The sequence below is a fragment of the Lichenostomus cassidix genome, chromosome 20, assembly GCF_008360975.1.
Source record: "Lichenostomus cassidix isolate B80296 chromosome 20, HeHo_3.0, whole genome shotgun sequence".
In the NCBI taxonomy this organism is placed as follows: Eukaryota; Metazoa; Chordata; class Aves; order Passeriformes; family Meliphagidae; genus Lichenostomus; species Lichenostomus cassidix.
The window spans coordinates 6,774,106-6,788,980 of record NC_139500.1 but is presented as its reverse complement, the minus strand read 5'-3'; the positions used below and the strand labels follow the sequence as shown (position 1 = coordinate 6,788,980).

At 49.2% G+C, this 14,875-nt stretch overlaps 2 protein-coding genes across 10 annotated transcripts in view; both read left to right on the top strand.

Moving 5' to 3' along the window:
* The window catches only part of RTEL1 (regulator of telomere elongation helicase 1), a 44,570-nt gene extending 40,718 nt beyond the window's left edge, over positions 1–3,852 (top strand). For all 4 annotated transcript variants that reach the window (XM_085079241.1, XM_085079242.1, XM_085079240.1 and 1 more), the window contains one exon: positions 2,925–3,852. In XM_085079241.1, the coding sequence (XP_084935367.1) occupies positions 2,925–2,999 (75 nt within the window). In that variant the 3' untranslated portion in view covers positions 3,000–3,852. The remainder of the gene's footprint in view (positions 1–2,924) is intronic.
* A 3,395-nt stretch (positions 3,853–7,247) lies between these two features.
* On the top strand, positions 7,248–14,471 carry TNFRSF6B (TNF receptor superfamily member 6b). Of its 6 annotated transcripts, none has more exons than XM_085079112.1 (5): positions 7,248–7,418; positions 8,558–8,634; positions 9,139–9,517; positions 11,596–11,790; positions 14,105–14,471. In XM_085079112.1, exons 2-5 carry the CDS (start codon positions 8,593–8,595, stop codon positions 14,383–14,385), a joined length of 897 nt encoding a protein of 298 aa, XP_084935238.1. In that variant the 5' UTR covers positions 7,248–7,418; positions 8,558–8,592; the 3' UTR covers positions 14,386–14,471. The 6 variants fall into 6 exon arrangements, with proteins under 6 accessions (XP_084935238.1, XP_084935236.1, XP_084935237.1 ...); XM_085079110.1 differs by lacking the exon at positions 7,248–7,418 and adding an exon at positions 7,564–7,959; XM_085079111.1 differs by lacking the exon at positions 7,248–7,418 and adding an exon at positions 8,102–8,120.
* The last annotated feature ends 404 nt before the right edge of the window (positions 14,472–14,875 follow it).

The following is a 14,875-nucleotide window of genomic DNA, read 5'->3' as shown; positions in this document are numbered from 1 at the left end:
TTAGTGTCAGGATTCATGGCAGTGGTCCAAAGCTTTTATGGGTGAGGTTCAGACTGGATATTAGGAGACATTTCTATACCAAGAGGGTGGTCAAGCACTGGAAGAGGCCTCCTAGAGAGACCCTCATGCCCTTTAATATTATAATGCCTTAACTTCTGTTCCTGAAGTTGTCAGGCACTTGGGTCATGGTAGGTCCCTTCCAACTGGAAGTGTTCTTTCTCTTCTATTTAGATATCCCATGCAAAACCATGTTTGAGGAAATGAGTCATGGGTCATTTGTTGATAATGATTTCCATATTTGCTACTTACCTGCATAGTCTTACTTTTATTACTGATGACTTCCACATTTGCCACTTACCTGATTAATCCTGTCACAGACACACCTTTGCAGTGATGAATGTTCTCTCTGTACAGGAGTGTTAGGTGGCTCATGGAAATCAGGTGTTGTTTGAGTAATGAAAAACCAAATACAGAGTCACAGAATCATTAATGTTTGAAGAGACCCTAAAGACTATCAAGTCCAACCATCAACACAGCACCACCACTGTGTGCACCATTAAATCGTCTCCTGAGGTGCCATAGCCACGTTTTTTGAACATTTCCAGGGATGGTGGCTCCACCACTTCTCTGGGCAGCCTGTTCCAGGGCTTCACTACCCTTTCCATGGAGAAGTTATTCCTAATGTCCAAACCTCCCATATCCTCTTGCAGTTCAGCTGGGCTGATGCAGAGATGCTTCTCCAGTGACAAGGCAGAGCTGTGCTGGTCATGCAGCTGAGAGGGAAGCACAGGATTGCAAACAGGAAGTTTATCCTGTGTTTCTCTGAAACCAATCCCAGAGGAGCTAACCTCCTACCACATCCATCCACATTCCCACCCCTGTCCTGGGAGGTTGGACAGTTGGCTCTATCCACATGTTTGGGATAGGGGTACCTTTACCAGCAGGAAATGAGCAACCACAGCTGAAATCTGAACTCTCATCAGATAGGATTGGGCTTTGTCACCTCTGACTGGGCTTCATTTAAAACTCCTATTTTTCTTTCATAACAACTTACTCACTGTTTTTTCAGCTCAAAAGCCCTTTGGTGTATATTGTCCCCCCAAGGAGGTGACTCAGAGACTCATTCACAACACAGAGTTTGCAAATTATAATCTAGTCCAATTTGTTATTTTGGCGGAAGACTGATCAGGAGAGGTGGTGAATAATTTTGGAAACTTTTAGAAGCTTTTGGAGGAGCAGATGGAATTCCCTGCAGCTGTAGGGAGATTGGGGGATTAATGCTGGTGCATGTTAGGTGATTCAGTGCTTTAGGGGAAGCCTTGCGGAGACTGGGCCAGGACATGCTGCTTTGGGGTGTAGTTTTCTCTCCAGAGGTTCTGTTGCTGCTTCCCAGTGTTTAAATACATCATTTATTCACGCAGGTCTTCCAGGAAGACTGAGTTATTCTTATTTGGACTATCTTAAATGTTAAAGTTAAAATGGTCTTTGGCAAAGAACTGTCTGTTGAGATAAAGTGACCTTTCCCCTCCCGTTCCATTTGCAATATTTCAGTTATTTCTCCAGAACCAAAATCCAACTGCCTGAGCCTACTTTGCAAGCTGCACCTTTTCTTTCAATGGCTTCCCACTGCCAGAGGTTAGATGGGATATTGGAAAGGAATTCTTCCCTGTGAGGGTGGTGAGGCCCTGGCACAGGTTCCCCAGAGAAGCTGTGGCTGCTCCATCCCTGGAAGTGTCCAAGGCCAGGTTGGATGGGGCTTGGAGCAACCTGGGATAGAGGAAGGTGTCCCTGCCCATGGCAGGGGGGTTGGAATGAGATGAGTTTTGAGGTTGCTGCCAAGCCAAACCACTCTGATTGTAATGATGAACTTCCACACTGCAGGAAGTCTTTGCAGCTACTGATGTAGCTGACCATCCTTTTAGACCTCCTGAGCTGGCAATCTTCTTCCAAAGATTATTTTTTTAAAAACTATTTACTGTCTCCCTTTTGAAATAAACAGAGCAGTTTAGTTTTACCAGTAACTTGCAAGCTATGAAATGAACAGTTGGGATTCATCTGCAAGTCAAATTACTTTAAAACTGTAGATCAGTGAAGAAGCAAACTGAAACCTGAGTGGAGAAATGATGCCTCATGTGCCTTCTTGTCTCCTGCTGCTAACGAGAAAGGTGTGGGATGCTGTGAAGAAATAAATGTATTTGGTTCCCCTACAGAACCCCTAGTTACAAGCAGGTATGTCACCCATGTCCAGGTATGCCCAGGAGACATTTCCTTGTCAGCTGTGCAAGAGGAAGCAGGAATTCAGGGAACTCATCAGCCACTTGACAGGTGTTTACTCACAAGTGCAGCTGTACTTCACAAGAGCTCCGCATTTCCTGGTTCCTGTATTTCAGTCCTCCAGATGTGTCATAGCTGAGACAAGTGCTGTAAATTCTGGTGCCACTTTGCTGGGAGGCTTTTTCCTCTTCTTTTGATTGCTATCAAAGAAATATTTGACTGTATGGGAACAGTGAGGTGGCAAACAGCAGCTATGATCTCGGGGAGCGACACGTGGCTGCTGTGGTTAGTTTGTATATCATATTGGACAAAATGTGGTAGAGATATTTAATATCAGAGAATCACAGAGTGGTTTGGAAAGCTTATCTTGTCCCCCCTCGCCATAGGCAGGGACACCTTCCACTAGACCAGGTTGCTCCCACCTTTGAACACTTCCAGAGATGTGGCAACCACAGATTCTCTGGGATTCCTATGCCAGGGCCTCACCACCCTCTAAGTAAAGAATTTCTCCCATAAAGTTTAATAAAACCCTGCCCTGTTTCAGTTTAAAACCATTGCCATTACTGTCTGCCCACATAAAAACTCCCTCCATTTATGGCATTTCCTCCATAAATGTATTCTCCATGTGTTTTGTTCATTGATTTCTACAGGTGGAGAGGAAGTGTCCCAAGTGCGACAGTGATGTGAAGAGGCAGCGATTAATCCAGGCTTTCTTCTGGTCATGATCCCACCCACAGAAAGGGCAAGAAGTGGCTGTGGCTGTGCTCTGGCTCTTGCTGAGCTGGAGCAGCATGGAGGTTCCTTTAAATCCCTCTGGATTATGAGCTGAGCACCAACACAGATTGTTTTCCAGCAAAGGCGATCAAGTCTGAAAGGTCTCACTGCAGGAGACAAAGTAGAACACTGTCCTCTGTTAGAACTAAGGTGGTTAATTCTTTACTTATTTTATCCTCTGAATTATCCTGTGGCCTCTCTGAGGCTGAAATTTTATATCCTGGAGGCAGCTGTCATTTCTGGGCCCTTCAGGTAATACCAGATAGTGGAAAAACCCCAGGAATGCCACGACAATGGAGCTGAGCTGGCTAAGGAGGCTGGACGACCCATCCCTACCACGTTGGTGTTCCTGGAAGAGGTGATTCACATTCACTGTTTGGGGTTTGGCAGCAGCCACTGTCTCCAGTAGCAGAAGATACTGAAAGGGTCATTTTTTACAGATGAATTCCAGTGGTGGATGGTGAGCAAAAGGTCCTTCTCATCTGCTCTGCACCCCAAAGCCTGATTCCATCATCCATTGTGGTGGAATTTTTTGGAACATGCTTCTAAGGAGGCTTTATTCTTCACTCAGTGCTGGTATTTGCATGTGCCTGTGTTATCTGATTTGCATTCCAAGAAGAAAAAGGAACTAAATGGTTTAAAACTTTAAGATAAATCAAGTGAGATGGGTTAAAAAAAAATTCCTGAATACTTCCACTCTCTGTGAGTAGTGGATATAAGTGATTAACCTAAAAAATTGTATCAATTTTGACTCTTCCATAGTTTCTGTAAATTAGACTGCAAAATAAAACCATTTTGTCTAAATTGGGTGTGGTTTGATTAAAAAAAAGGAATTTTAAAAAATAACCAGATATAAAAACACAGGACATTGAGTACTAATGGCCCTGATAGGAGGCGATAATCACCCTATAGGTGATTTTCATATTGATGGAATTTGTAAAATTCTATGTTAATAAAATTTTATCCTTAATTGACAAAATTGAAAAGTGAGCTGCATATTAACAAAGGTTCCTAGTTCTCCTGATTGTAGAATTCAAATCCGGTGTCATTTCAAATCTCAAAGTTGATGGTAGTGCAATGGGAAATATTGTACTTCATTAATTAAAATAACAAAGACACAGGCAGGAATTGAGGTAATTCTGGCCTATTATATATTTTGTCATGTTTAAATCTGTGAATGAATATTGCCTTCCCTCCATGTATCTATTTAGTGCAGCAAAACAAGAATAAATAATGCAGATAAAGTCCTGGGTGTTTCAAATAAAAATGGGGAAAGTGACAGTAAAATGTATGCAAATACAGATGTGCTGTAAAAATTAACAGAGAAAATATTTGGAGTGAGGCTGGGAGCAGTGAGGGGTAAAATGCCATTTATTGGTGGGTAGTTCAGTGCCTGGTCTGCTGGGAAGGCCTCCCAGGAAAGTTGCAGCTGACTGCTCATGCCACTGGAGGGAAACCATAGCACAGCCACGAGTGTCTTCAGGGGTGGTGATACCATGGCTCTGGTCAGGTTTGTTGATGGGAATTATCTACTGTGGGCTGCAAAAATGCTGCCAGATCCATCAAGACTGAAGGAAATACTTAAAAAGGTGTGGGATTGCCTTGGACAAGCATTATGATGCTGTTTTTTCTCTCAGCTAAAGTAGTTTTCTAGCTTTGCTTTTCCGGGAGTTGTTTCAGTCTGAAGACTGTTCCTGCCTGGGGATGCTCTGTTGTGAGACAGGGCAGAGAAACAGTGCTAAGAGTATCTCAGTGCCTTCAGGAGATTCACAGAATGGTTGGAGTTGGAAGGGAGGGACCTCTGGAGATCATCCAGTCCAACACCCCTGCCAGGGCAGTGTCACCTGGAGCAGGGGACACAGGAACACAACCAGCTAGGTTTGGAATGTCTCCAGAGAGGGAGACTCTATGACCTCTGTGGGCAGCATGTCCCAGAGCTCTGCCACCCTCCATGGATGGTTTCTGGTGCAGTGTGGGGATTGCACTGCAGTGGATCTGGGAATGGATCCCTGCTGTGGGTGATGCAGGCAGGGCAAATGGATGCTAATGTGTGCTGCAGGTGGGAGAACTGGGCAGCCTCTGAGGTCTCTCTCAACCCAAACCACTTTGTGTTTCCATGAGACCTTGAAGAAGAGGATCCCCAGCAGTCAGGACTGCTCTGTCATCTGGAAACTTGTTGAATTTACAGGAAGGAGGGACAGAGACAGCTCATTACTTACAAAGACCAGAAAGTGAAAAAGAGAACTGTCAGAAAAAAATCTGTATTGCTTTAGGTGCTTAGAGGAACTGATGCAAATTACTTAATGCTTGGAGGGGCAAAAACCTGCCCTGGACACTCCTTGCTGATTTTCAGAAACAAGTGACACATGGGTTACAGATCATGAAGGAAGTAGGTATTAATTTTTTGGTTGCCCCTGCCTTGCAGGGCTATGACTAGACCTGGAACATTGTCTGAAATTCTAGTGGTGTGTCATTGAAAAAACCTTTCCTGCTAGTTTTTTTTTTCCCCCCCAAAAAAAGCTGAAAGAACTCACAAAAGAGATCAAAAACAGCAAAGCAAAATGTTTTATCATGAAAGAGATGAGCCCTGTCTTTGGCTGGCAAAGTGGCTACTGATGGGAAGCATGGGATCTCTTTGATTTTCACAATTTTCTCTGAATTTTAACAAGAAACCTTACTTTGCAAGAGTAGTTTCAGAAGGTGGTGCTGCTGCACACCCTGAAGTGTGAAATGATTTCCTGTATGGGGAAGTGAAGTCAGAGCCATGGGAATATGATGCTGAATTCCTTTTCTATGCTACCTCCACTAGTCAGAGCCAGTAGTGAGTCGTGTTGTTTTCTGGTTATCAGGCAGCGACCCGTTGACCTGTAAACCCATTCTGGGAGGTTTGTTGGACTAACAAAGGAACAGACAGAAAAAGATTAATTGAAAGTCATTGTTCCACCAGACTCTGATCTCCCTAAAAGGTGGAGGTTGTCTGGGGAAGCCCTTTCTGTCCCATTAACGTGGTGTTTCGCTCTCTGGGAGCATCTACCTGACACATTTTTGTCATTGTCAAATTCACAACAAGAATAATTGTTGATGAGGCAGTGAAGAGCTGCAGACTCAATTTCCTGGTGCATTGTGTCCATCCCAGCAGGTGCATGGCTGGGACACAGGGACTGCCATCAGGTGACATCCAGGATGTACCACCTGCCTTTGATTCATACACCTTCTGGGTTCCTTGTGAAATCCGGGTAAGCAAAACTGAAATCATGTTTCTGCCCCTGGAGAAGGAAATCCTCTGTGGCTCTCAGGTACTCGAGCCTCTGGCAGAGGGATTTCACTGAAACTCTCCAGCTGGGGGAGCCCAGAGCTGAGTTTTCTGCTGGGTTCAGTCTAGTGATGAGTTTCACCCTAAAAAATGTCCTCAAGGGGCTGTGCCTCAGTGCCAGGGCAGTGCTGGGAGATTAGCTCATTAATTACTGAGCTGATGCACACTAATGAAGCAAAAGCCTGGCAGTCCTTGGCTCAGGGATTATGTCAAAACAAGTTAGAAATCATCAGGATTTCTTTGGACAGCTACAGGGGATTGAGATAAGCAGTAAAATTAAAAACAACTTTAGGAGGGTCTGCGAAAATCAGCCCATCACCTGAAAATCAGCTGTTCTGTGTAAAGTGCAAATAAACACAGTCCAGCCCCTGCTGTTGGACCATAGTACTGACCCCTCTTGGCTCCTGCTGGAATCAGAGGATTTTCTTTAATCAAGGTGGGTAGAAACTGTTTTACTGGAAGAAGCCTTGGATTCCTCCTGACCATTGAAGTTTTCTTCTCCTGGTTAGTAGAGAACTGGGTTTGATTTTCTTGGTAAATTGTGTATTTAGCTCTTGTAGGTTTGATCTTTAAGAGTGTTCAGAATAAAGTGTGGGATTCTCCATCCACAGCCCCAGCAGGTGAGAGCTGGAGGCAAGAGGCTCGTTCTCCTGTTGCAGAAGGCAAATGCAGAATTAATTCTCTGTAGTGATCTGCAAAAATCATCTGGCTGCTGACTCCTGAGGCAAAAAACCTCCACATCCTCTCAGGTCCTCACTGTAGTTCTCTCATCTTTCCAGAGACTTTGCATTTACTTTTTGAGCATGTGTCTGGTTTTGACTATTCACTGATGTCTGTTCAGAGGGATTCCGGTGAGACAGGGCAGGACAAAGTGCAGGAGTCCCGAGTATTGAAGCAGAGGGAGCAGGCGCTGCAACATGCACTCCCGTGGCTCTGCCAAGGCTGAGTTCAGTTTTCATTTGAATCTTCGGGGTCCAAGACTTATGGCAGTGTCACCTGTAAGGGATTGAAGTCATGACCCCCTCAGCTGCTGGATGTTGTCTCACAAAACGTACCTGTAAGTGTTTAGTGTTGCAGTTGGAGCTGTTGTCATCCTCGGTGCTCCTGAAAGGAGAGAGCTGGAGCTTTGAGCCGGCTTTAGGAACGCAGTGCCTAAGCCCTGACGATCGGGGCTGGTTTGGCAGGGTCAATGCCCTCGGAGGGCACCGGAATGGGATGGGGTCTCGTCCCGGAGCCCCTGGGCAGAGCCGGAGGGATGCTCCCCACAGCGCTGCTTCCACCGCCTCCAGCCACGGCCGGAATCTGCCGCTCTGAGCGCCTTTGGTGAGGCAAACTCTGCCAAAGCTCTGAGAGCGAGAGGCAGCTGCTGTTACTGGGAAGTTATTCGGCGTTTACAGCTGGGGAACAGAGCGTTCGCTGGGGAATTTCCCTGCCGTTCCCCTTGCCAGAAAACAATTCCTCACCAATGCCCTGTAAAACTTAGAGAGCTTTAAAATACTGTGCGAATTCCGCCTGCCTCCTTCCTCCACACAGGTCAATGGACTTGGTAGCTCTGAAAGCGTCACTTTTAGAGGCAAAGGCAGAAAAGCGGCGCTCGGGTGAGGGAAAGCGGAGCCGGTGCTGCCGCTTCGGGGGACCGGGAAGGGGCTGGTGGCCGGGATGGAGCCGCGATGTCCCCTCCCCTTGCGCCAGAGGGGTCTTTGCCACGGGCCGGGTCTATAAAGGTGCTGCCGGCTGCGGGGAGCGGAGCGGTGCGGAGGTGCGGGGCGGTGCGGTGAGCGGAGCCGGTCCCCGAGAGCGGGATGGGGACGGGGATGGGGATGGGGAGGAAAAAGAGACCTTGGCTGCTTCCCCATCAGCTCCTGCTCCCCCTCGGGCTGGGGGTGATTTCCCTCCCCCCGGGCGTGTCTGGCCCTGCGTGGGTGCTCGGAGTGCGGTCAGAGCCTCCCACCCTCAGCCGCTATAAGGCTCTGCTCCGTCCCTGCGCTGGGGAGAGCCGGCATCTCCCTCGGAGGAAGGGCTGACTGGGAGGAAAGCAGGCGAGGAATCTCACTGTTTCCCAGCAGCCCCTCCTTATCAGCCCTGCCCCATCTCCCACTGTTTTAACGCTGGCCGGTCGGGTTGAACCTGCTGCTGAAGAGAGGAGCTCCAGCCCAGCCAGCCCCAGCCTCTGAGGAACCCTCTCTGTCTCCTCAGATTTCTGATCCCGGCGCTTGGAAGCCCTCGGTGTGATGCCTTCCTGCCACGTGCCGAGTTTGAGGCATCCTTCCAAGGTAATGTTCCTTCTGCTTGTCAGGTTGAGCACGCGTGCTCTGAGAAGGAAAGGGAGGATAAGCAAGCTCTGGGATTGAGTCCTATCCTGAGCATCCAAAAGGTGTTAAAGATCCTAGGGAGTATGCTTTGTATTTGCTAGTTTGGGAAACTTCCCTTCTGTTTATTGACTTGCAAAAGTCTCTTACTGCAAGTGGTGGGGAACTGACTGGGGTGAAAGAGGAGGATGTGCTGGAGCTGCTTCAAATTCTGAATGAGGGAAACTGGGTTGTGAAGGCATCACAAATGGGTTTGGGAAGGATGCTCTGTCAGCTGGGATGGCAAAGGAGGATGACAGGGAGGCACGGGGGCAGCGGCTGCTCCTGGGGCTGGGGACAACATAGGGAGGGGGAACAATTTCTTGTCTTTACAACAATAACGAGTTCTGTAACAGCAGCAGCCGCGTTTGCTGCTCCCGCCTCTGCCAGAGGATGAGCTCAGGGCTCTTTGCGCTGTCTTTGCTGTAGTGGATGTTTCCCCCTCTCCTCCTTCTGCTGGCTGAGCTCGCCTGCGATGCCCAACCCACGTACCAATGGAAGGATGCTGTGACGAGCCAGAGGATCACATGCCAGCAGTGCCCGCCGGGGACCTTCGTGGCTCAGCACTGCTCCAGGGACAAACCCACCGTGTGCGCACCCTGCCCGGATTTGCACTACACTCAGTACTGGAACTACCTGGAGAAGTGCCGCTACTGCAACGTCATCTGCGGCGAGAAGCAGGTGGAGGTGCAGCAGTGCAATGCCACACACAACCGCGCCTGCCAGTGCCAGCAGGGCTACTACTCGGACATGGAGTTCTGCATCAGGCACTCCGAGTGCCCGCCGGGCTCTGGTGTTGTGAAGCAGGGTGAGTACCCACTGTGCATCCTCACAAGGCTCTTGTCACACCCCAAAATCCCCGCTGGAGATAAAAATCAAGGAGAAGCACAGCAGCCAATGCTTGCCCACAGCCTGACCTACTCCCTCTTAGCTCACCGGCACAGTGCCATCCCTCCCGGCATGATCCTGTTTCTTTTCCATGGAGGAATTTGGTGGGGGTTTTCCCCAGCTATCACTTTGAAAGCCTTTGAAATCCCCAGCGTTACACTTAGATGGGATGTGTCAATGCCGGTTACCTGCCTCAGCTGCCACAACGGGCAGAGCCAGGCTGTGACTTGTCCATCCCCAGGGCAGCTGATCCCCCTCTTCCACGCAGGTGGAGAGGTCCAAGCTGCTCCTGATCCTCCATCAGCTCCCTTCTCCTTGCATAGGCAGCCTGGGAGCTGGGAATGCTGATTATTCAGGCTGGAAAAGGTGGCTGATGATGTAAAGGCAGGGCTGGTGGATGTGTGTAGCTCTGGGGCTGGGTTTTGCAGTTTGTCATTGAGCAATTTGGAGAGGCTCTGTTGAAAACACACAGTGGGTTCCAAACCCATAAAATCAGCCTTGTTTCGATTCATGAGTCTGAGATTCCATGTTCTTGTGTGATCTCAGTCCCAAGAGATTTTAGGGCATTTATTTTCCTGTTTTTTCACCAGTACAGATTTCTCTGGTCCTTTAGTTGCTCTGAATGTGTGTAAATTCATCAGTTCCAGGCTCTGCCTGGAAACCACAGCAGGGGACAGCAAACCAGTGCGAGCTGCACCAGCAAACCCAGCAGCATCCTGCTTCATGCCTTGATGTGGGGAGGTTTTTGAAGCATGGAGGCTTTTGAAGTCCTTCCATGTGTGGAAGAGCTCCAGGCTCGCTGGGCAGAGGGGAAATAGCCTATTGTCTTCAGCTGATGCTGATGATTGAGGTTTGGGGTTTAGTTTTCTATGGGACATGACAAAATGCGGTAACACAGCAAAAGGGAAAGAAGATCTCCAAGCATTACAGGGAAGCCCTTTGAAATTAAATATGAAATTTGTCTGGAGGATTGGCTGTAGGACTGAGGAGCTATGCAAGCAAGCTGGGCATTTGAGGAGAAGCTGTTTTTATGTTATTATTTATTTTTTGCAAATGGCTTCTTGTGTGGGGGAGGATTGTGCCCCAGCCCAGCCACCTGAACACCACAGCAAGGACTGAGTGTCCAGCAGGGTGGGCAGAGCCCTGGGGCTGCCAGTGCTGCTGTCTGGATGGGGAAGATGTGGACTGGGGGCTGTGGGCAGAGCTCGGTGATATTTGGGGTGGATGAGGACTTTGATCCATGCGCAATGCAGTCCCTCTGGGCAAACCGACTTCTTTGGAATTTCCCATTTGCAAATGGTGGTTCAGGTGCTGGGCTTATGGCTGGACCTTAGAATCACAGAATTGTTTGTGTTGGGAGGGACCTGAAAGATCAGACTTCTGGGAAAGCAAAAGCAACAGCCTAAAGGGGGGTGCAACAAGGTAGAAACTGTTTGTAACTTGATTTGTGAAGAGGACATGAAAGGGGTGGGAAATTTACTGCTGCCAAGTCCTTTCCCTCTGCTCCCAGGAAGCAAGCAAGCTGCCTGGTGCAATCCTGCCTGCGTGGCATTGTCCCTGTGACACCATGAAAGGGCTGGCCCAGAGCCAGGGGAGAAGTGACAGTGCAGTCAAGGACAGCTGAGCTTTCACCTCCTCACAGACTTTTACTTTCACTTGGCTGGGAGCCTCTGGCTGCACCAGGAATGGAAGGGCTGTTTTGGCAGCTCAGCCACCAGCCTGGCTGCTGGGAGGTGGACTTTTCAGAGCAGATGCGATGTTCTCTTGCTGTTCTCCCATATCTGGGGGCTGATGACAAATAACCAGCTTGGGAGAAGGCTGGGGGAAGCATTGCTGTTTGCCCTATGTGAGGACATGCAATTCCAGGGGAGCTGCAGGCAGTGATCATTTCCAAACCATCATCCTCATGCTCGAATGCTGTCTGGCATCCTCCCCAGCTCCTGCCTCTGCTCCTGTACCAGCTTGTCACCTCACATCCTGTTGTCTCCCCATGCACAGGCACTCCCTTTGAGGACACCCAGTGCCACGAGTGCCCCTCTGGCTTCTTCTCCTCCAACTCCAGCACCAATCCGTGCCAGCCACACCAGGACTGTGAGCAGCAGGGGAAGGTGACCAACGTGCAGGGCAACAAGTACCATGACACCCTCTGCACCTCCTGCAGGCTGGGGAGAGGCAACAGCACACAGGAACCAGGTGAGCTGCAGCTCTGGGGTGGCAGGGACATGATGCTGCTAGGGTGAGGGAAAAATTTCTGGTGACTTTCTCCTGCTTAGGTGCAAAATGAGGTGAAATGCCTTGTAAAAGGATGGAGTGATCCATAATTTATAATAATAATAATTGACTAATAGTAATTATGGATAAAAATTGTCTATCATCACTTTGTCTCCCTCCAGTGTCAGTCCCATATGGCAAGGACAGGGTGCTGGGCTTAAGCAATGACCATTGTTCAGCAAGAAAAAGAGCTGACAGTGAAATCCTGATGGATCTTACCAGGGACAACTGGGAATGCCAGGAGAGGGGATAATTTTGGCAGCTGAGGTGCCCAGCTTGGCTGCTGCAGGGCTCCTGTGCTCCCTTTTCCCAGCTTCACCTGTTTCCTCTTCCTGGAAGCTTTTACTGCAGCAACAGCCTAGTCTCATGCAGGTTGAGCAGAGCAGAGCCCAAGGTTCACTGGGGCTGAGTGTAGGGTAGATTTTGACCTGTCAGGTGTAAAAGTAGAGATGTGGTGTCAACCACGTCACCGTGATGGTGCAGACATTGTACTGAGCCTCAGAGGAGGTGGAAGGTGGGGCAGGAGCAGCAGATCAGAGAATCCGAGAATCATAGGTTGGAAGGACCCTCAAGGACCATCTGGTTCAGCTTGTCTTGGCAATAGAATGGTGAAAAGTTGCAGGGCAGAGCAAAAGGCTCTGTTCCAAGGGTGCTTTGTAAACATGCTCCTTCCCCAAGTTATGGGGTGAGAAAGGGATTGAAAAACCATCTCAAGGGCCCCCAAACCCATCCTGATTGACTGATGCTGTCTGAGGTGAGGCTGGAAGCTCTTTGGAACCACCTGCCCTACCCTGAGAATCCAGACATGGGAAACAATTCCATACCATTGATCGAGTGGCAGCAAACCTGAACCCTTCAGCTTCCTAAAATATTATCAGTCATAAAGCCATGGAAGAGCCCAGGCAGGGGGGACTTCCAAAAGTCATCTGGTCCAACCTATCATGGGAAGATGAGCCTGGATGAGATTATCCAGTGCCATGTCCTGAAAATTTGCAGTGATGGGAATTTTGCCACATCCAGGAGAGGTTGCCCTGGTATGAAAAAATGTCATTCTTACATCAGGATGAAACTTGGTAGAAAAGCTTCAGAAAATCTCACCCAGGCACTGGAACAGGCTCCCCAGAAGTGGTCATGGCACCAAGCCTGACAGAGCTGTCCAAAGCTCTTGGGCATATTGTTGGGTTTTGGGATTGTCTGTGCAGGGCCAGGAGTTGGTCTCAGTGAACCTTGTGGGTTCCTTCCAGCTCAGAACATCCCGTGACTCTAAAAGATTCTCCTCTGTGGTGAGGGAATGTGGTGAGGCTGTTCCCCCGTGGCAGCTCTCGTCTTTCCATCATCTCCTGGCACCACCAGCCCAGACATTTCTCCTTACAAAGCCTGACTCACGCCACGGGTTCCCTGCCAGGAGTGTGATCCCAGCCCAGAGAATGGAAAGCTCCGTCACCAGCGGGATGCAGTCAGGTCAGAGCAGCGTCAGCAGCACGTGCGTCAGGCATCAGCCCCCGCGGCCAGACGGGCCCTTTGCAGATATTTATAGAGAGAGCAATGAGACATGAAGGTATTTTTAACTCCAGTTCATGATGATCCCACTCAGGAGGCACTCAAGGACCTGCTCATCATCAGCCCGAGTCTGGCGCAGAGGCAGAGCCTGCGCAGTGGAGCCCAACCCACCCCACTATAACCAGTGAAACTGTTCCCAGTTTGCAATGGCATGAAACTGGGCTAATCTCTCCCTGATTGAGTAATCCTTTGGCCTTGGTCTCTTGAAAACTCTTTCTGTTTTCATTCTGTGTGCTGGACGCACTCCAGCAGCTTCCACCAGCTGGGGCCGGATCTGTCCCAGCGCCCTGATTGGGGCTGTGCTCAGGGCTGGTCCTGTCACATGATTTACAAATCTGCGTGGGAAAACAGAAACTTTCAGGAAAAACAGTGTGCAAATACTTTCTGCCTGGACTTTTTCTCTATTCCCTGATGGGGAGGAGCATGGAGTAGGTATATTAACCTTCTTCAGAACTTTTACACGTTGTTTTCCAGCTGCCCCGTAGATGATATGTCACTGATGGGAAGTTCAACCTTCCACTAGACCAGGTTGTTCTGAGCTCCATCCAGCCTGGCCTTGAACACTTCCAGGCATGGGCATTCACCACCTCCCTGGGCAGATGTCCCACAGAGAGCCTTGGCAGGGCAGTGCCCTGCTCTCCTGTGTCCCTTTAACCCCCAGACTCTTTTCCCCCAGCAGCTACAGAAGACGACGACTGTGAACAAGCCATGATAGACTTCGTGGTGTATCAGAACATCCCCGTCAAGAAGCTGAAGCGCCTGCAGCAGATCCTGGAGCGCTCGCCAAAGAAGCAGGCACCATGGACCAGGGCAGCCATCCAGGAGAAATTCCGGGCTTTCCTCACTCACAAGAAGGAGGAGCACTCTGAGGTCACCAAGGAGCTGCTGGTCGCGCTGCGTGCCGTCAAGCTCCACTCCATCGAGGAGAAGGTCCGCCAGCGCTTCCTGCTGCCCTGAGAGCACGAACTGGACTTTTTGGGTGCTCTTTGTTTTGGTTCTTATCTTCTATGGCTTCATTAATTTATTCATCTTTCCAAACGTTACTTGAAAAGCAGCGTTAGAGATGAGTGATGGAGCGGCACTGTGCTGTGGCAGCTGTGTCACTGCCGATGGGATGGGATGGGATGGGATGGGATGGGATGGGATGGGATGGGATGGGATGGGATGGGATAGGGTGTGATGGGATAGGGTGTGATGGGATAGGGTGTGATGGGACATGTTAGCACCAGCTAACTGTGCCAGTGGCTGGAGCAGCTTCTGGGAGCTCACCAGGTGTTGGCCACTGATTTCCCAGCCCTGAGCAAGGGTCAATATCTTATCAGAAGAAAAACCTGCATCCAGGGTAGTTATTTCTGGGGAAGAACCTGGTCCCCTCTATAGAAAATTGTTTGGCTTTGTTTTAAACTGTGTAAATTTGGGGCTGTTGGGGGTTTTAGCAATTTAACAT

Excerpts from the sequence above, each read along its gene's own strand:
- TNFRSF6B (XM_085079112.1), top strand. The coding sequence starts at position 8,593 with ATGCCTTCCTGCCACGTGCCGAGTTTGAGGCATCCTTCCAAG. Across the intron at positions 8,635-9,138 it reads GTTTGAGGCATCCTTCCAAG|TGGATGTTTCCCCCTCTCCT; the intron begins GTAATGTTCCTT and ends TCTTTGCTGTAG. Across the intron at positions 11,791-14,104 it reads CAACAGCACACAGGAACCAG|CAGCTACAGAAGACGACGAC; the intron begins GTGAGCTGCAGC and ends CTTTTCCCCCAG.